Genomic DNA, 21,113 nt, shown 5'->3' on the forward strand with positions numbered 1-21,113 from the left:
TGTGAGAAAACACCGAACAACTCCTTTAGATATGGTCTGTAACTAGCATAAAGATTTTTCAAGTTACATATTTTTCTACAATGTAAGCCCCTTTTAGCTTGTGAAGTGATTAGTAAAATAATTTGCCCAAACAAATGCATAAATACACAAACTATTCTATATGTATGAATAATACACTGATGTTTACAAAAACTGTACTCTAAATTTATAACAGAGCACAAGTATGAAAAATCCTGCACGCACACACGTGAAAGCAAGCCTGTCCAACTGTCTCAAAAGCATTTACTGCAGGCTTGGATTTTTTTTAAGAAAAATTTATTTTTTTTTTAAGAATCCATTCTGTGCCCATTTTACCTGCATCAGAAGACACCTATAAACGTCGCCAGTAATGCTGGGAAGTCACCAACAAAACATACAGCACACTGCGTATCAAGAAAGACTGTTCTTCAGCAAAACACTGAGCTTAAATACCTTCCTTGAGAAGATGACAAAACTTAATTGTCCATCTGTGGAGAAGCAGCCTATCAATCCACTACAATTATTCTCTGGTGTCAATATGATCACGCTCTCTTAAACCAATTTATACGTTAATTTATGTAAAAATATTCATGATTTTAAGTGTTTTGCTATTTCTATTTGAATACATTTCAAACCAAAAAAGTGACATATCACAGCTCGGCCTTACACAAAAATGCCAGCGATCAGACTTGTGCCTGTTAAATATTTATTAGGGAACACAGAAGGCCACAGGCATCAAAATGAGGGACCATTTGTGTATTTACTTTTCCAAGGCTATCACACAATGGCCTTCATGCGGCTGCACATTTCCTCTGTGGATCAGTGTATTCTGAGTAGGTGGTGCTGCATATAAACTTCACGCAGAGCAAGCAGTTTCTTCCAATAGCTCCCAAGCCCACAACCTGATCTTAGAGATAATCAAAGACAAGCTTAAATGTTAAGAAAGAAACCTGTGGAAAAACACTACTAATGCTTGAGGAATTTTCTGTAGAATCCACAACACTGTTGGGAAACCAGATCAAGTCATGAATGCTTTCTGCTCCTCCCAACCATACAAATTTCCTCAGTTAACAGAGCACGTTTTTTGTCTCTAAACTGAAGCGCATCCAGACAGCGAGGTACAGCAGGGCTTCATACCTTATTTCCTGAATGCTACTCCAAAAATTTACGAGACACTTGGAAGTAACCAAGAACCACATTACTATGATAGACTAGGAAGCGATATTTCACTTTGAATTTTCAGACATATGCCATTATGCATTTAGGAATAACTGATAAATACAATGGTAAACACTGTCTCTCATACTACGCCAGTAAACTGTATTTTCGGTTTAAAAACCTTATACAGTCTTCCTGATTCAGAGTTAGATCTTCCTCCATTACCTGCACTGAACTGTATCTTACTCCAGAAGTATACAAAGTACAGGGTCTGTATTTCCATCTGTTACTGCTAGAGTAGGCTATACTTCCACCATCCCAAAATGTACACAACTTGATATATATTATTTACCAGGACACCAAATATTAAAAAAGGCCTCACAATAAACCTTTCATTGCCATAAAAGGTGTCAGAAAACAAATATATATGAAAAAGAATACACTTTCTTTATCAGTTTTAATATCAGAACTTACTGGGCAAAGCCCATGCAGCAGCAGACTTTCTTAATATTCCATGCATCATCTGAAAGGAAATGGCAAGAGTTCTTTGACTACATCTCTAGTGCAGGTTACGCTACAGAGGTAACCAGATTAAGTCCCAAGGAGTTCAGTGGACAAGCGTTGTATCACAGGAAGAGCTGAGAACTGGAAGTCGGGTTTGTCAAGTCATGACAAATTGGCTGTTGGTCTCCTGGTGCTTCACCTCGTCATCTGTAACCTGGATACGTACCCGAGTTGGAGAGCATGCGAAACGTTATCCAGAAAGCACTGAAGAGCCAGAAGTGCCCAAGAGAAAAAGTTTTACACTAAGAAACTTTTTAAAAAAAAAAAAAAAAAAAAAAAAGCCAGTTGTTCCTGCTTCTTCCTCTACTACTGGAGTTATGCTAGAACAACAAAACTAGGCACCCTGTCAGGGAGTAGACTGGGACATGGAGCAAACAGATGTTTCACTCAGTAGAGAACTACACAACTGTACTGGTTTTGGCTGGGCTAGAGTTAATTTTCTTCATAGTCGCTAGTATGGGGCTGTGTTCTGGATTTGTGCTGGAAACTGTTGATAACCCAGGGGTGTTTCCATCCCTGCTGAGCAGTGCTGACACTCAGTCAAGGCCTTTTCTGCTCTCACCCCACCCCACCAGCGAGGGGGCTGGGGGGCACAAGGGGCTGGGAGGGGACAGGGCTGGGAGAGCTGACCCCAGCTGCCCAAAGGGCTATCCCACACCATAGGGCGTTATGCTCAGCGTATAAAGCTGGGGAAGAAGGAGGAAGGGGGGGCGTTTGGAGTGATGGCGTTTGTCTTCCCAAGTCACCGTTACGCGCGATGGAGCCCTGCTGTCCTGGAGATGGCTGAACCCCTGCCTGCCCATGGGAAGGAGCGAATGGATTCCTTGGTTTGCTTTGCTTACATGTGCGGCTTTTGCTTTACCTGTTAAACTGTCTTTATCTCAACCCAGGAGTTTTCTCACTTTCACCCTTCCAATTCTCTCTGCCATCCCACCAGGGGGGAGTGAGCGAGCGGCTGGGTGGGGCTTAGCTGCCTGTTGCAGTTTAACTGCAACAATAATAGAAGGTAATGGATCCTTAGAAAAGTTAGTTTGCTGGATAAACAATAGAATTTTATAAAAATCTTTTTTTGTGTGTCTTAAAGTGAAGGAGCCCCTAAGCTACATGGCTGTAAATTTGCATGTGTGTGCTACAGGGACATACATTCACTGATAATTGCTGAAAAGTTTGTCTGCTAAATGCAACTTCACAACATCACAGTAAAATAAGTAACAAAACAGAGCAACTGCTGCCCACATTGGGCTTATTACTATTCCCTGCACTCACCCTACGTGCTCCCACCTCAAAAAGTCCAAATATATCCACTTCCTCCTATGAACATTCGTATGCAACAGAATCAAGTAACACTACGACTCTTATTTAGAAGGAAAGGAACCCATTCAGAGCAGTACAGTAACACATTATGAGGCTCAACTCACTCACTTGGCATTGCTTTCTGCAGCTTCCTCTTTTGCTTCCACATCACCCTCACATTTCGTGGACTTGTTCTTTTCATCCATCCAGTCAGAGACATGTTTAAGGGCACATTCTACTGTTGATACCATGTTCTGGACAGCTTCAAGTTCCTCTGGAGATGGATAAATGGTTGAATGTTTCACCATAACATGGCGGTCATCATTAGCAAAAGATCGGATAGATCTCTGTTATGAAGTGGGAAACAGGGGGGGGAGAAAAGAACAGAGTTATTGGATTATCAATAGAAGGACATTGTCTGAACGGGAACCCTCCCTGACAGACGTAGGAAAGTGTTTTATTATGACCATTGCTTATAATCATGCAGGAGTGACTTCTTATCTTTATTTAAATAAATTTAAAAAAGAAAGAAACCCAATACCAGTGCAAAATCAGCATTAAGCTGGTAAAACATGTAAGACCTTAGGTGGGTTTTATGGCACCTAGTATTTGATGCCTAAATTCAACTCTTCTAGAATCCTTTTATTGGCTACTAGGAGGAATAGGCACTTGTGGAGCACAGTTCATGTTTATGTCTACCAGGCACATCTGGAGCAGAGTTTGTCTACTTTAGCATGAGCTAAATTGTGCTTTAGAGGTACATTTCGCCACCCACCCACATGTGACCTCAGAAGCCTAGGCTACCACATCAGATTAGCTGCTACAGACATCTAGAAATTAAGCAAGCTGAATTTCATCTTTTGTCTGCTATGTCCATTGTAAGTGGAAGTTGTGACACTGTGTGTGCTAGCCACAAATCAGAAAAAGGGAGAACTCAGGTCTAGGACTAGACAAATCTCCATACTCCCATGTACAGCTACGGTGGATACAAAGTAGGGTCAAGACCTGTAGTATGCATTACTCTGCTTGCAACGGCTAGAAATGGAGCTTCTACATCTTGTCCTTTCATAACCTCCCCCCTCCCCCTTTCTTTTTTCTCATTTTCATTGGTTTTCTCACTTCTCCCTGCCCTCCCTCCCAAGCTTCTCTTTGAGAAGAGGGCACGATCTGGCTGGCCAAGTATAAGGTTAGAGTGCTGAAACAGGGGACCAAAAAACCCTGAGTTTCACTCCCAGCTTTGCAACAGACAATCTTGGGCAACTCATTTCACCATTAAGTGTCTCTGACTTCCCTCATCTTTGACTAGCTTGTTTATTTAGATTAAGCTTTCAAAGTCAGTGAGAAATCACTTAGGCCCTGATCTTGCCTGAAGGACCTACACCTCATGGAGATACAAGCTGTGAGCAATAGTCCTGAAAGAAAGAGGGGCTTCCCTACCCTGGAATACTTGCAGGAATTAAGGAGTTCCTAAATTTCAGCGATCTTTGTTGGCTTGTGTCAACCTTCAGCAGCTGGAGAGCTCAGAGCAAAGAGAAAAGCCAGGGTCCTTATCCCAAAAGGTAACCTCATTTCAAGGTAGGGAAATCTAGAACATAAGTATTCCAGGGTGAGAGCTGACTGAGTAAAGCATGTGGAAAGGAGGGCAGACAAGGAGAATGCAAAGAAGATTCCTGTTTTGTAAGAGGCATTTATAGTCTCCAAATACAACTTTGCATATTCTGGAAGTGCTGAGCGCAGCCGTCTCTCCTCAATTTATGCTAGAGACAATGGCAACACACCTTAGAACAAGACAATTAAATAGCCATTCCCTTATGGTTTTGTTACTGCTGCAGATGAAGTCATAGGCAATACATATTGTCGTGAGAAGCTTAGCAAACTGCACAGGGATTTACAAAGGCATGAATGAAGATGAGGATAGAGATAAACCAGTAAGAAAAGACCAAAATAATTTCTTTAAAAAATTTAAAGAATAGGAAGATATTAGAGTGCTAATGAAAAGAGTTTGCAGTGAAACTCAAAGTCCTGAGTCATATTGTTGAGGAAGGTAAACTTGAGCGGTTGGGTAACTTGTGCTAGGAAGCTATGGTTTGTCACACACTATCCAGATGAGACTTGCTTGATCTAAACAGTGACCCGGACCAGCTGTGATCACAGCACAGACCTCTGGCAAGAGCAGCTCTAAGTCCTGCTCTCTACAGACACATCAATCACTGCTGAAAGCCTCCCAGAACCTGGAATCACCCACCAAAAGTCCCTGTTCCTCCTACACATTAAATACCTTCAGTAGGTTTCATGTTCACCCCAACTTCATGGGTTTGTAACAGTACGCACTCTTAGGGACAAAAAGGGCCTTTGAAGGATCTCAAAGGCCTCTGGGTTGAATCCTTGTTAAGGAACTGGTCATGTTTTCCTGGCTCATTGCATTCACTAGGTCCCTTCCATCGGAAGTCGATGTGACATCGTTCCTTTCCTAACCTTTGTGCTCCTACCCAGATGGACAATTCGAGTAGTCAAAGAAACTCATCAGTTGGGGTCTGGTATTATCCCCAGTACTTCCACAGGTTGCACAATGCTTCCAGGAGGTCCCTCTTGTGGCTTATCCGCAACACGGATACAGAAAGAAGCTGCAGTTCAGCAGTGAAAACTGATAAGCTGGATTTATTAATTCACCCCCACCACCTCTATCTCATGAAATATCAATTAGGAAAAACAGTCAAACAGGAACAAATTAGTAACTCCTAAATTAGAAGACATTTGTTTTCTTTTCCAATGAAGAGGTACTGACAAGATCAATTCTTCATGATAATTTAGGCCAAAAATAATAGCAAAATGGGACGCTATTTAAAATACAATATATTGGCAACTCTGCTTTGTCAAGTGTTCTTCCTCCCTTTGTGCTCTGTAACAGGTAGAAGTCTCATCTTAGGTCTTTTTTTTTTAATAGATAAATATAAACACACAGCCTATCAGCAGCAATCAGCTATACAAGTGTTAGAGAACTGTATTTACAATTTATTACATTTATTCTCACTTCCATTGTCTCAGTAATAACCTTAGAGGACTTAAAAATATACCAATATGCTTAAACTGCTCTCCACAGATATTTTTCAGAACTGGGTAGGTTTATTGCCTTTTTGTGAACACTTCAGAATCTTACCATCACAATATTTCATACTTGCACAGCTTTACAAATTCAACATCTCAGGCATTCCCAATTTGCAACCAATACCAGGCAGATTAGAAATAACTCCTCACTTAAACAATGTACACCAAGTATATTTGACTACACACATTTCATCTACACTATTAACAGAGTGTGCGTAGAACCACATTCAATCACATGCACACAAATATGAATAATCAACACTTGCTTTTGCAAGGAAGAGGTGGAAGGGGAATATCAGCATTTGGTTATGCAATCTGCAAGTTCAAGGTCACCCATGCTGTTTGCTACAGCTTGCTAATGCCAGTTTTATTAGAATACCTTATGAGCATCCCCTTTGTTCATATTTAATAATTCATGTAATGCAGACTCACAAGACAACTCTCTGGTTTTAAGAGGCTGACAATATATCAAACCTCATTTGCTTTGCTCAAAGCATGCAGTACCATCTCTAATTTAGTGCAAGGTCAGACAATCCCCTTCCTCTGGTTTTATCAAGGCCCCACGCAAGACTGTCAGCAGAGAATATTTTTAATACAACCCTATGAAAGATGGTAAATACCTACCATGGTTTGTTAGTGTTTCAGCTCTCTCTCCCTCCCTTTCTCCTTTTCCCTCCTCCTCGGTGTCTTGGCTAAGCACTGTTTTGCCTGACAGAACCTCTTCATAAGCCTCTCAGTCCCTTGACAGCTCAAGAGTTCATACAGCCAAGATGCTCTGGGAGTCACTTTCTGTAATTCACCTGCAAAAAGAGAGAAACAACTTGAAACCAGAAGAAACAGCATGTTAATTCCAATAAGTGTTCAATGCAGCACATTAAGTCAAACCACTCATTAAAGCAAGCAGGCTTCAAGATGGGGAGGCAGTCACTGAACCATTTATTCCTGAACAACAAGCAGATGTCACTGTGGAAAGCAACTTTTTGTAATGTGCCCGCACATATGTAACGACTTTCCCATGCCAGTTAGAGCTTATCTCAGTGTGGTTTGTCAGCCACCTGGCAATCTAAGGGTCTGATATAAGGAAGATGGGAAATCCAACATCTCAAATATGCTCCACATGAAACCAGCTCAAGAAGTCTCTATTTTTGTCGCATGCGCATTAGGAATCAAACACACTATATTTAATTATCAAAAAGTAATTATCTGTTGAAATCCCCAGTGCAGCCCTCGATCCTGAACGTGCCAGATGCTGTACAAGGACCAAGACTTCAGGTGGCAATAATTGTAAGTTGTTACTTAAAAAAAAAGACAAGCACGTTATAACAAACTGAAGATGTAAGACTTGTGAGAACGTTCAGCTGGAATCATCCACACCGCCTTTTCTGTCCTTGCGCTGCTTTTCACAGCACACAACATTTAGAAGATCCTGCAAGAGCAGCCCTCTTGTACTAAACTAGGAAACAAACACCAGCACTGGCAGCATAAGGAACTGCAAATAAACGCTCTGTAAGACAAAAGAGCAGAGTAACAGAGCAGGTAATGAGAGAGAGGAAAGCATAAGCTCATTGCATAGCAAAACACTCTAGTCATTGCAGAAAATTCCTGTTTTCCTTTCACTGCACATATTGTTGCATCAGCTTTTCAGCAACGTTTTGAAGCAATTGGAAACCCAGTCAGTAAATTTCTGCAGATTGACACACACACACTGAAATGTTTTTCCTTTTCTCCGGTATGTCGATCCTCCTTCTCTAGCAATATGTTGCGTATTGTCTGTCAGAAAATCCTGACATTGTTAGAGATTAAAAGCATGTTTGCCAACAGCAGAGGGATAGGCGAGATTACTTGAAAGCCTTGTAGACACTTAAACCTCAGGGGTGTGACAGGGAATAATTAAAATGTTGCATCCTATAGAGATTTGAACATGCCAGGGGAAAGGCAACAACAAATCCTGCTTCACTATTTTCCTAGTTAAGAAGGAATGAAGCGGGTTTACAGGACCAATAGCTTTAGCAGCAAGTGCCTAATAGTTGTTTGTATCTCACACCACTGAATTTAGGATGTAGAATTGGGTAAAACAAAAAGCAGCCAGACGAGAATACTGTGCAGGGGCCTGTCTGCTCCAGCAGCTAAACGTTGCCAAGGAAGAAACCCCAAGAGAGTTAAATGCAGTTATACTAAAAATACTTGGGAAAAGCAAGCTAATGAAAACCCTGAAGGACCTCACTTCTTATCACAAAGGCTATATACCCTACCAAGGCATATTAACACTCTACCAAATTGCTTCCCAGAAGCGATCAAGGAAGGCGATGTTCTTTCATAGGACCAGATTCTTCTCTTAAGAGATCCTGAAAGCCAAGCAGGGGCAGGTGGGAAGAAAAATAAGCAAAGATTACTGCTTTGACACTGTTTATTCTATGAGCTAGCCATAAGCTCTTCCACACTTAATAGCCTTTCACCATCTCCAGAAGCAACCAGACTCTTTACGAGCTCTTTTTTTTTTGCTTTTCTGTAATAATAATATGCTTTTTGAGTCAGCAGATGGCAAGCTAGAGAGACTTTCATGAGACATGTTTCCAGATCATCTATCTACTTCAAATTAGTTCTCTCTTCAAACTAAACTCCAGCTATCTTCACATACTCTTCTTCCCTGTGACTCCTACATTTCACATTTTCAGTTTGCTATTTTCTCTGGTAACTGTAACTTGGCAATTCCAGGCAGAGAGAAGGGCACTGGAATGTGTTGCTGACTTCAGCATATGCCCAGTACAGTGTCTCTAGACTCCAAGCAACACTCCAGCCTGGCCTCCCTCCGAAGACTGCTGCAAGCTGTTGCTTATCAGCTTGTACGGTGTATTGAAAGCAGATGGACAAAGATAGCTGGCTGAGCAAATTCTGGTGCTTCAGTAAACTGCTGAGCAACTGTTGTCTAGAGGGCAAGTCTGCAAACTACCTCACAAGCTCTGGAAACAGACATACCTCAGGGTGCAATTCTGGATGTGCCGAGTGCTTTTAAGCGTTCTTTGAAAATCTGAAACAGACTGAAAATAAATGTTTCACAGCTATGATGAGGGTTAATCTTCTACTGGACAGATGAAGCAAAACCACCAACACCTCTCACTACTCTGCCTTAAGTGGGTAGTAACCATCTTGTTTTCAAGACAGGTTCAAGTTTCAGTGACAAGTGAAACTTGTTGGACAAAGGTATTTACGAGTTCGATTCTACCTGCCCTTTTTCTCAGCAGTGAATGCCTGAGGTCAGGGCATATACAGCTGAATTACAAAGGGATCTTTAGTATAAAACTCAGAAAGCTGGGAAAAAAAAGTCCTGAAAGTTGAGTTGAAGCTGATAGACGATGTCTTTCAAATAATTAACATCCTAAGAATCTTTCACAGAAATGCGCACAGGAGTGAAAACCTAATATAGTTCAGGCTTTGAGAGAAAATTTTCAATAAAAGCACTAAACAGGAGGGAGTTTACTATAAAAGCGCAGACACAATATACAGAACAAAGTACATTTGACAGCATGCAGAATTAGATTAAGGAAAACTAAAATCAAATCTGCTCCAACCATATGGACTAAGGCAGCAGAACATAGCTCAGCACCAAACACATCAGAAAGTATTATGTGAAGTGAGCAGCAATTCCATAAATCCAACAGCCTCATTTTACTACCAGGCTATAGCAGGATATTTGTCCCTGCATCCTCAGGGAAGTAACAGCTGATGCCCACACTAAAAAGCACAATATTAAAATGCATGGTTGTCTTACCCAGGGGCTGCCACCCACACTTGCAAGAAAATTTCTAGGAAAAGCTACTAGCACTACCAAGACCTTGGTGACCTTGACAAAGTCACTTTACTTCTGCATCATGTGGCCCTAAAGTGTAAAACAAGACTAAATACTGTCTCCAAACCAGGTCACAGAGGAGCCGAGTAGAGTCTGCAATGTGGTTTGCAGTCACTGGGGATTTGACACATTGGAAATGTTATTAAAACACCATGACAGTCTAACAATGTTTCCATTAAACATCTCATCCTTCACAGAGGAAGTTTATGCTTTGGCACAAGACAAACAAGGAAAAGAATTTCAGATGAGGCCTTTGTAGTAGGATTTATTCCTGCATCTGGCAGTTGTGTTCCCAAGAGACAGACATTTAAACAGCCAGAAGTAATGAATACGCTTAGCTACCTTTGAGTGCTTGTGAACGGAAAAGTGAAAAAGCAGGAGAAACGGGTACTTGCGCTCCACGGGGACTGACATGTAACATCAGAATCGGGGAGCTATAACCTTCTAGAAAGGAGACAGGAACTACGTTTGGCATCCTGGCATCCCCTCGCAGCACAGAGCGGTACCTTGTACGGGTGCTACTGGTGCAACAGGAACCCAGGGTCACTGGACTCCAGTCCTCCAAACCCTCACTTCAATGAGCTGCTCTTTAGGCACCTGGCCAGGCCAAGTAGAATACCATGAAAATTGGGCTTTAAATGCTACATCAAGAAGGCACATGCCAACACTATCTAGCTGAAGCATTAAAAACACCCTCCACCCTGCTAATCTACCCTTATACCAGTATCTGCCCATGATAACTCCAGTTTACAGTGTACACCACCCTAAGATCATGCAAAGTTTATGTTAACAGAGCAGCAGGGACAACTTAAGGTTGCTAATAACAAACCCGTGAGTATCTAACACAGCCTGAGGTGTATCAGACAGTAACAGAAGAGAACTGGCATTTATATTCTTTTTTGTTGCTTTTAAAAGTCAGAATAAGAGGCTTGCAACTTTAAATTGCAAGTTTATTTTAACTTCTGCTTTGGATTCAGGAGACAGGTAATTTTTCGTCACACCGTATAAAGTGCTGCTGAAAATATGTTGTGTTTTTCTGCAGTATAATTTTATTGCTGGCCTTCTGCCAAGAGTCTTTCTGGCAGCATCTCCCACAGTTGGAAACTGTGTATCTGGGTCAGAAAAGACAAGCCGCTTTTCAGAACAGCTCAATACATTTGGCAGAGATGCTGATATTATAATTGAACTCTTTCAGCAACTCTTTTTATGATGTACCCAGACACCAAACAAAACAAGATCTGCAATGTTGATTAATGTCAAAATAACTGACAGAGAAATATCAAAATAGTTTTCCCTCATGTTAAAAGTATCAACAAACTGAGGGGAACAGATAAGAAATACAATTCATGAGGATTCAGTGAGGAGCACAGGGCAGAGAAATCTGCAAAGTATGACTGACCTTCTACTTGTGCAGATATTTGCTATTTTAAATCCAAACTCCCTGTACGCTGTACAGAACTGGTTTCTTCATTCTTCACCACCATATGAAGAGAAAGCCTTGCCACTCACAACCATATAAGCATTCTGTAAAGAAGTGCAATTGTAACACTGGGATACATGTTTAATAAGACTCAGACTCCTTCTAACAATATGCTCAGCATTCAATTTCACCTGGAGACTGTATATTCATAGCAGTTTTATTATTTTCCAAGTAATGCAATTCCTGGCAAAGCTGCATCTGGGTTAGCCTTTAGAAGCCTGGAATTTTCCAGCCAAATGAATAATTACAGAGCAACACTACAGTTAAAAGCTGGAAAGGTACTTCCTCTGGCAAATTCTTACACTTCATACAACAAATACTTGAGTCTAATATTACTCCTGCCTGTTCAGTTCTCACAACATTTTGAGAAAAGGCTCCTGCGCTCAGAAATCTCTTCGGAGCGGCCTCTGTCAGGTAGCCCCAACACCCAGATTTAAGGAGTGCCAAAGAGAGGGTAGGCACATACTTGATATCAGATCTGGAATCATGGCACCTGTGATCACCAGAATGGATGAATCAAAGTCATCTTGCAGGGTCTAGAGCTCTGACAATGCTCACCGTGCAAGGAAAGCAGCAGCCCGCTTCTCACCGTGGAGGAAGCTACTGAAAGAGCTCCTAGAGAGAATTCAGCTGTGCCAAGGAGGGCAGGCATGGACAGAGAACTTGGTGACCCTTGGTTCAAAGATGCAACGAAGCACTTGCAACTGAAAATGGGTGAACACATGGGTTCCCCTCCAAGTGCTAGAGCAAGGAATGAAAAACCAGCCAAAATAAATCACACTGGTAAAGGAATTAAAGTTGAAGAATTAAAGCCAAACAATCAGTTAATCTGGATTAATTTATTAAGGTAAAAGGGAACAGGGATGTGCAGAGCATACCTCATATTTTTAGCTCCTGGAAAGAGGGTGAAGAAGAGATGGTCTAAGGGGAAATCATCACTAGCCTAACAGGAAGGTTAAAAAAAGAAGAGGCACAGTGTGAGCATATATACAATCATTTGAAGAAGAAAATGCTGTATTTTATATAGAACCACACCATCCAATCTCAGGAAGAAATACATTAGTAGAAATAACTGCAGATCTCAAATTATAATGTATAACAAAGCAAAACAGTTTCGGAAGGGATATAAATCCTTCTCCTTTAGGATTTAAGCTACTATTGAGTACTGAGGACAGGAAGATATACCACCACACTCACTAAGTGGCATTCAGAGCAGCACACCAGTTACAGTCCTCAAGGTATTTTTTTACATATATCTCTCTCTCTCCAGATTTTTGTATGGCCTCATGTTCCCTGGCACCTGCACAATACCCAGCACACCAGTCACAGCTAGTGCTACAAAGGCTCTCTAACGAAATAATTTTGAAAATCCCTTCATCTCTCGGTATGGGTGTCAAGATGCAGGACTGAGTAGAGACCAAGTGCAAAAAAGAATTAAAAACTGGCTGTTGACACTTAAATAACAAATGGACACATGAACATTAATATAGTTTAATGTACTTCCTGCTCAACCAGTCAGAAACATCCCAAACAGAATTGCCTGTAAAGCTGAGCACTACAGAAAACAACACATCTTAAAGGGAGAACTTCCTGGCAGGTATCTTAAAAAAAAAAAAAAAAAAAAAAAAAAATCACAGATAAGATAGTACATAAATAATTAATAGCAAAGTATTCATTTGAGACAAGGCAGAAGCCTCCACTGGATTCTCAATGTCTGTGAAACATCAGAGTGACTTCTGACTTCCCACATCCTAACGTAGGCATTCCTGCTCTTCTGGCTAAACTGGACAATGGAAACCTGATGCTACTTTGCAGTACACACCTGTTTGTGAAGCAGTCATAATTCGACATCCACATTCAAAATCATCTGAAATTCATAACACAGAATACGTGCAATTACAGTTGAAGAATTAATTAATAAAAAGGATTACATTACACTGAAATGACACTCACCATCTGCAATGTCATTTTTGCAGAGACAGAGCTGGTTTAAGCAAAATTCTGGATCTATGCCTGAAATTACATCACATTCTCCAAAACAGAATCACAGTTCTACCTCCTCAACCACACAGTGCGGTTTAGTGCCATGCTGGGCTTCTCACCACCCAAGCCTTGTCCTGCACTCGCATCTCAACACTAAAGCCTTCAAACTCCATGATATTTTCCACGTCCATATCATTTGTGTCCGCTTCCTTACCTGTGAGGCTTTCTTTGCTCCAGAACCACAGTGGGAAGCAGCCACAACGTTGAAGAGATTAAGAACAGGGACATTCCTTCTCTAGCACCCTTCAGCTTCACTGAAATAGCTGCAGTGCCCCAGTTTCTTTCCTGCTATGATTCATATCCCATAGACTGCAGATTGACCTAAGCTGCAGCCTACCAACTAACTACATTTGACACACACAACCAGCATGGGGAAAAGGCCACCAAGACGTCACTCTTCCACCAGGAAGAATGCGTCTTCTACAGAACTGTGCGGCCAACGGCATACACATGGGAAAGGCATAAACAGCACATGCTCCAGCCTGCAAACTGGAAATCACGGCATTCCCTCCCTATGTTGGTAATAGGGAGAAAGAGGAGAACAAACTGTCCTACAGGAAAACTAGATCTGCCTGTATTGGTGGTTTGCATGTTTCATCAATTGCATGAGGCAACAGCAAAACACGTTTGCTCTACTAGCTGTTCCCTGTTCTGTGCCTCAAGCTAATACATAATCTTGGTAATCATTAAGATGAAAGAGAAAAGCAATGTGGATCCTAAACCTCTGTGTTATAAATAAAACAAATTTAGTAATTCTTTCTTACAAGTAATACAATGTAAATACTATATTTGAGATTCACGTTTTTCTAATGTTTACATGAAGTTTCAATTTCAAAGTATTAAGATTTTTTTAAGAATAAATGCTATCCTTCTGTCTCAAATTGCAGCAACCCTTAATGGCGAAATTTAAGCAACAGTTTCTCCCCTAGAATTTCTTCCTTGATGTCAGTACGTAAAGAAGCTGGCATTTTCAATATTGCAAACCCACACTGGCTACTGTGCACATCTGCTTTTCAGCCAGTTTAAACATTCATGACTCTCCACTTAAATGCATTTTCTACTATGTCAGTCTTGCTTCTTCAGTGACTTTTTTTTTTAATTAAGAGAGAAGATTTAAAAGGATTTGGAAGAGAAGACTACTAGACTCTGCAAGTATTGCGCAAAGAGCTCTTGTGCTCTCAGCCAATACACATCCTCCATCGACTTTTACCATATTTTAGTTCCACTATGACTACTGAACAAGTTCAGGTTAAGTTTTTACTTCCTGTCCAATTGGCTATTTTGTCAAAGAACATCTTGTCATGGTTCTAGGTTACTAAAAGCTTCTTTAAGGGTTTTTTTTTGCCATCTCTCGTCCATCCATCCCACCCTGTTATTTTCAGTTTGTTTCTCTCCTTCTCCCGTGTCTTAGATTATTATTTCCGGGAAGTCTGAAGCTCAATATCACAACATGTAATACCACAGAAACATCTGAAAAAAAAAATCTGTAATCATGATCTTAGGCTGTTTCAGAAACAAAAGCCTCCTCTTTTGAAACACTCTTCCTTCACAGTGCTGCAGATCTGACCCGTACAGTCTCACCAGCCCAGAGGAGCAGAATCCTCTCTGTTGGCTGCTGCACCACTCAGGTCTTCAGTCCCGCTGGGCTGCAGGGCTCACTGCAGCCCTCAGCTACAACAAAATGGAATCTGCAGTTTAATTAATGAATTTCTTCCACATGAGTGACTTGAAATTGATTTTATAAGTCATTCACACAAAAAGAGGGGAAAGGGGGATTTTTAGTAGAATTGTTTCTAAAATGCACATGTTCCAAAAGAACAGTATTCAAAGCCAATGAATCAGTATTATTAATGGAAGCATCTGCAGCTAGAAGAATGGTAGGAATACTATCTGTCAGGCAGAAGCTACCAAATTTGATTCAGAATACAGTGCAAGAACCCCTACAACAGAAAAAACAGGGATATCTCTCTAGGGAAGAGTACCCTGGCTGCCATCGATTTTCAGCCTCAGAACACAATTATTTACTTCAAATGCAGATAACCCTACCAAAAGATTTGAATTAGTTTATTTAGGCATGAAAGCTAGCAACAATATCCATAATGAAAGTAAAAAAACAATGCCACACCAATGCGTTAGATGGTAGAGAAAGAACTGTCAGTCTGACATTAGTTACTTAAGTCCACTATTTCTGTCTTGGACAAGATTTTGTCATAGGAAGTCCTACCTTAGCTAACAGGAAGAAAAAAAAGTCGCAAACATATTTGGAGATTTACAAAACTAATATAAAAAAATCCTTATTTCTCTAGAAAACCACAGGAGTCTAAAAATATTTTAAATTGGCTTAATCCAGCATCTTCTTGCCTCAGCAGATCTACCCTGCATGCATGTGCTGTCAGATCTGCCAACTTCAGTTGCAAAACTCATCTATTATTCTTCTCTCCAGTTAGCACAGCACAGCTCTGTAAAAGGAAAAAAAGACAACTTTAGCAGGGACCATCAGTGGTGGCAATGCTCAGTTTGAAGACCACAAGCTAGGTTGCAAAATTAATTTCTTAGTGGAAGTTACATCTGTCAGTCTCATCCTTAGGAATTTCCTGAGACGAGTAACGAATTCCACAGCCTTTTTTGTTTGCTTATTTTTAATATGATGTTGAAATAAAAAAAGTTAGCAAAATCATGTTTAGGTGTCTGTAGCACTATATTCTCCCATCTCTTTGGAGAACACAGCTGTGCAAGTAATTGATCTTGAACTTGAGAAGCTACATTCAATCTTTTTTTTTTTTCTTTTGAATTCCAAATAAAATCTGGGGGGAAAAAAGAAGCTATCAGTATTAATCTGCCAATGCCACCTGGACACATTTTTAAGAACATGGACACAACTTTGCTGGTTTGGTCTCTTTTCTTTAAATTTCATATAGGACTATGAATTAGTTTAATGTCTCTTCATAGATAACGATGTCATCTCTAGTGTGCCACTTCACTCACAACAGCATGAAAGACACTTCCAGTTCTTCATTTCTTAATAGAAGGCTTCCTCAGTTTTTGCCATTCACCGTTTTCTTTAGATCAAGTAATCAACAACATACCTCGTTCTCCCTGTCAACATTAAGCAACACACCCCTGAACAGCAAAATATAAGGCTACGACCAACATCAGTGTCTTGGAGGCAACGTGCTTGCCACAAGCCACAGGAACCTGCTTTTTAGTGAGCTTGTGGAAGTTAATAACATGACATCCAGGTTAGGAAACAAGTGCATGATGGCAAGCTGCTGCAACTCCAGTGTAAAAGACGGTGCATACCTGTTTTTCTCTGAGGGAAGCAAGCAGACTGTGCAATCAATAGCAGCATTCAAAATGCTCTCAGCTTTGCACGGAGATCGATTTACAACAACAAAAATCTCACTCTCTCAGCAAAGCTCACTTCATACACCATAGTTGCTAAAAGTAACACTTGAAATTACTATCAGGGGAAAGACTAGAGAAAAACAATCTAAGCCAGTTTATTTTGGGCCATTACCTGCATTTTGTGTCTAGCCACTTCAGTTCCCCCGATAACAGGAAACCTGCTCATCCTAAAAGCAACATTGATGGGATTTAGCTTACTCTATTTTTCAAAAGAAGGTGCACTTGGAAATCCACAACGTGTCAGGGTAGGAGAGTGCACAGTTCAACATGCAGAGGGCAGGATCAAAACCAGAATTAAAAACCAGCTACTATATAAATAGACGGTATTCTCCTAAGCTGGGCAATAGGATATAAAACCTCTCATCCCTCAGTTGGAAGTTATGAGGAAGCTAGATTAGAGACTTAACGTTTTTATTGCCTGCTTAGCCACCTATGTAAATCTGTGTCCATGTCACACCACCATCATTGTTACAGGATACCACAGCAAGAACAAGAACCAAAGAGACAGCAACATTGAACTCTTGCTCTTGTTGGCACAAAAAACCTGCTTGGTTTTCACAGTCTAAAACTATACTTTTAGTGGTAAAAGAATGTCACATTATAATGCCATCAATCTAGCTTAGTCCACAGTTCAAACAAAACTCAACTCTAAAAACTGAAACTTTCAACATTCAAAAAATTCAAAAGATTCAACCCCCCCCCCCCCCCCCCAAGTACATAGATGTGTTGCTTTGTGCACTGAAAGAGCACTTGCTTCTGCTGTTTTATGGGTTCTTCTATTCACTTTGCATGGCTCCTCTATTGTGGAAACTAGTCTCTGTATTGGGTCTTCTCAGTGATATGTGGAAACTGCTACACTTACTGCAAAACAGCGCGTTCAGAGGCCAGTAAGAACCATTTTTAAAAGTTAGTTCATCATTTATTAACTGCAGAAATACATTAAAGAAAACAATAACAAGGTGAAAGAACATTCTTCCAAAGGCTTTTTGCCTGTTTTGAGAGAAATAAAAAGGAAGTCATTAAACCTAGCTTACACTTTTTCACTTAGCATTTTGCTCTAAAGCATTTGGAACTTACACACTGCAGGACAAGGAAAAGAATGCCAGAACCACCAGTGCAGAACTCTCAACACAAGAAAAGGTTGTCCCTGAAATTCAGTGGACAAATACTACCAGACAGTTTCATGCTTTACTGAGACAAAATCCACAAGTTAAATTTAGAATGATGACTTCTGCAGGCACTCAGATGTTTCTGTTCTAAATTTTCTAGAAATTGCAAATTAGAACTTGGCAGACTTTAAACTGACCCAGCATGTGTCTTCTGTAATCCAAATCATATTCTGTCCTATTACTCTGCAAAACTGTTAGGAAAAAAAATCATGCCTTTCAACACATGGTTTCAGACAAGTGACAGAGACATTCCATTTATCTTTGTGCTAAGAACAAAACTTAAGTAGTGTTTTTTTCCTCTTGGAATATCATCATGAAAATTAAAAGCTAATAGAGGAATCAAAATTATCTCCATTGGAGAATAAGCATAGTTTGCTGAATAACACTACTTACATAACTGTATTAATTCAAAGTGGTTGTGATAATTTTTTTCCATTTACCATGGAGAGAATATATCGCATTTCTAGACTCTCTGATCTCATTCTTAAATACTGCAACCAGATACTCACCAAAGCATGCAGGTGTCACCAAGCCATTTTGTGGAAGCAACTGGCAGCCCCTGCAAGTTCACTAGCACTGTCTCTGCCACCAATCAAGAGATTAAGGTTTTTTGCAACACCATGAACAATAAATTGAATGAAACAGCTCAGAGGTTACAAACCAAAGAAATCTGGGAAACTACTTCTCCATCTACCGGTAAACAGACAGTACTACCCAACATTCCACTGCTAACCTGTGGGAGACAACAATCTTCAGGCTGGACTTAACAGCAGAAACTAAAAAAACATTACTTGGTCTCTCCCATTTTGATCGCAGAATCAAGCTCCACTGTGCTTTTATTAGCAAAAAACTATCGGACCTCAGCTACACACACAAGAATTTCACAACACTTCATGAACATTACTTCTCCAATTGCTGTAATAGGTGTAAATGTTACGCTGTTTGCATTTAGAAGAGACCTCATTGCCCAATGACTTAAGTAACTTGCCCAATGCTGTAGTAAATCAGCGGTAGACTTGGAAAGGTAGTTAGTTTTTCATTTACTATACACACTAAGCACAGAGGATGCTCTCTTCCCCCTGTTCTAGCTTTCCACCCTTTACTTAGGCTTCTTTAGTTTAATTTGACCAGACACTGCATTGCTGGCTGCTTTTGCTATTCAATCTCTCCCTCATAGGACCACAGCCATCCTTCACAGGCCAGCTTGGCAAACTGTCATAGTAAATGCCTGACAACAATTACCTGTAGATTCATGAGATTCAAATTAGCAATTCAATATCTGAATATGGTGTGATTAAACTCAGGAATCCAATTCAGAATGTGTCCTATTTTCAGGCATCACATTTTTTGAGCACTCCACTCTTTTGAAAGTCAAACTGATGTGGACTCAGGAACCTTATGTGCCTTTTTGAAAGGAGGACAATGGAGTCCCTCTTTTGTTAGGCAGCAGGACACACACAGTCTGGTCTCAGGAAGAACAGGAGCCAGGAAAATAAGAACATTTCAGGACACTAGCAAGGGACCTGAGCCGTTCTGCAAGGTAAGGGGAAGCTTTGCGGCCCCACTCTATAAAGCAGCCCACTCCTCAGCATGGAGCATCTCACTCTGCACACCAAATTCTAGCGTATCATTTGGTTTTGAAGAAAAAAACCAAAGGCAGTTGTCTTTGCCTCTTGGCATTTCTAAAGCTCTACGTGGCATAGGAGCAGACTATGGAGGATAAGGGAGTTCATTCTTCTCCCTCGCTTAAAAACCAAACAAACAAATCAACCACTCAAAAAAACCAGCCTTCATGCTGGATATTAGGTAGCCATCTAAAACACCCAAAACCAAATTAAAAGGATGGAGAGTCTGACAGCATCTTACAAATCAGAAAAGAAACCGGCAACTCCTGGATGACCAGGAGTGCGTATGTCACCACTTCCCCTGCCTGTACCTAAATCACAGACCTCAAACAGTATCTCCTCAATCCTCTCCACACTAAGCTCCAGCCATCTAATAGCCATTTATAATTTCTGTGAGTTCATTCAGGATGGCTACTCTGACCCCAGATCTGTTGACAAGGAGACTATAGAGTGCATACTTCAATATGATGACCCCTACAACAAGCCCAACTCTGCCAGAAGGCTGCTTTTCATCCCTATCGCTGTGACTTTTTCCTCCTCCTAACCCCAGCTTCTCTTCGGCTCCTAAGAAACAAACAAAAGAAAAGGAAATGCACACATGTAACAAACATGTACTGCTTCCCTTGGGCTTCATGCATTCTGGATATTTGGATCTCTGGGCAAGCAATTTTGTCTCCTGTACAGCAAACAGAGAGGTCTAAAAGCTACTGGCTCTTCTCCTTCCCTCCATACTAGTCTTATCAGCTACCCTGTTTAATCGCTTCTGTGCTGGCATATCTGCAAGCTGTTCTTGTGCTGCAGCGCCCAACTGCTACAGAGAGACTGGCAAGAGGAAGCCCAGTTTTGCGCTACTGCAGACTGGAAGCACTGCAACAGAAGGCCCTATCGACCAACCCTGCGTGACTTTTGCCTGCTCTCCCTCTTCCCTCCAGCCTCCCCATTCTTTACGTAATCGGGAAGAGAACAGCAAGTTTTTGCAACCTCATGACAAACTTAGAAGATATTTTTCTTTCTCAAGAGCAGCAGTCAAAAAACATTTTTCAATCTTTTCCACACCAACAACCTTCTCTCTACACAATTCTGTAAAAGGACTCTGTAGTGCTCATTCATAGTATATAGATTGTCAAGTTTTCTGATCTGTTCCATTCTGAAATATGAAGAAAACTTTAGACTATATTTTGTGCATGCGTATTATCAAACTACTATCCAATCTATGAACACAAATGCTACACATGTACACAAAAGGTCTTTTCAGGAGATATTCCAAACTTCGTTAGAATAGAATATTTTCAGTTGGAAGGGACCTACAACGATCATCTAGTCCAACTGCAGCACAGGAGGAGCACAAATAATGGAAATGGAGCAAGGAAAAGGGAAGCGAGGGAAAGTACAGCAAATCCCTGTAC

At 40.7% G+C, this 21,113-nt stretch overlaps 1 protein-coding gene across 11 annotated transcripts in view; it reads right to left on the reverse strand.

Moving 5' to 3' along the window:
• STRBP (spermatid perinuclear RNA binding protein) overlaps positions 1-21,113 on the reverse strand; it is an 85,096-nt gene that overhangs the window by 52,358 nt on the left and 11,625 nt on the right. For 9 of the 11 annotated variants that reach the window (XM_075520137.1, XM_075520139.1, XM_075520133.1 and 6 more), the window contains exons 2-3: positions 6,763-6,938; positions 3,163-3,380 (exon numbers count right to left, since the gene is read on the reverse strand). In XM_075520137.1, coding sequence (XP_075376252.1) covers positions 3,163-3,380; positions 6,763-6,765 — 221 coding nt within the window. In that variant the 5' untranslated portion in view covers positions 6,766-6,938. Of the gene's footprint in view, positions 1-3,162; positions 3,381-6,762; positions 6,939-9,114; positions 9,167-21,113 lie in introns of all 11 variants that reach the window. The other 2 variants (XM_075520130.1, XM_075520140.1) reach the window with 2 other exon arrangements.

Source organism: Mycteria americana, chromosome 17 (assembly GCF_035582795.1).
Source record: "Mycteria americana isolate JAX WOST 10 ecotype Jacksonville Zoo and Gardens chromosome 17, USCA_MyAme_1.0, whole genome shotgun sequence".
Lineage (NCBI taxonomy): Eukaryota > Metazoa > Chordata > Aves > Ciconiiformes > Ciconiidae > Mycteria > Mycteria americana.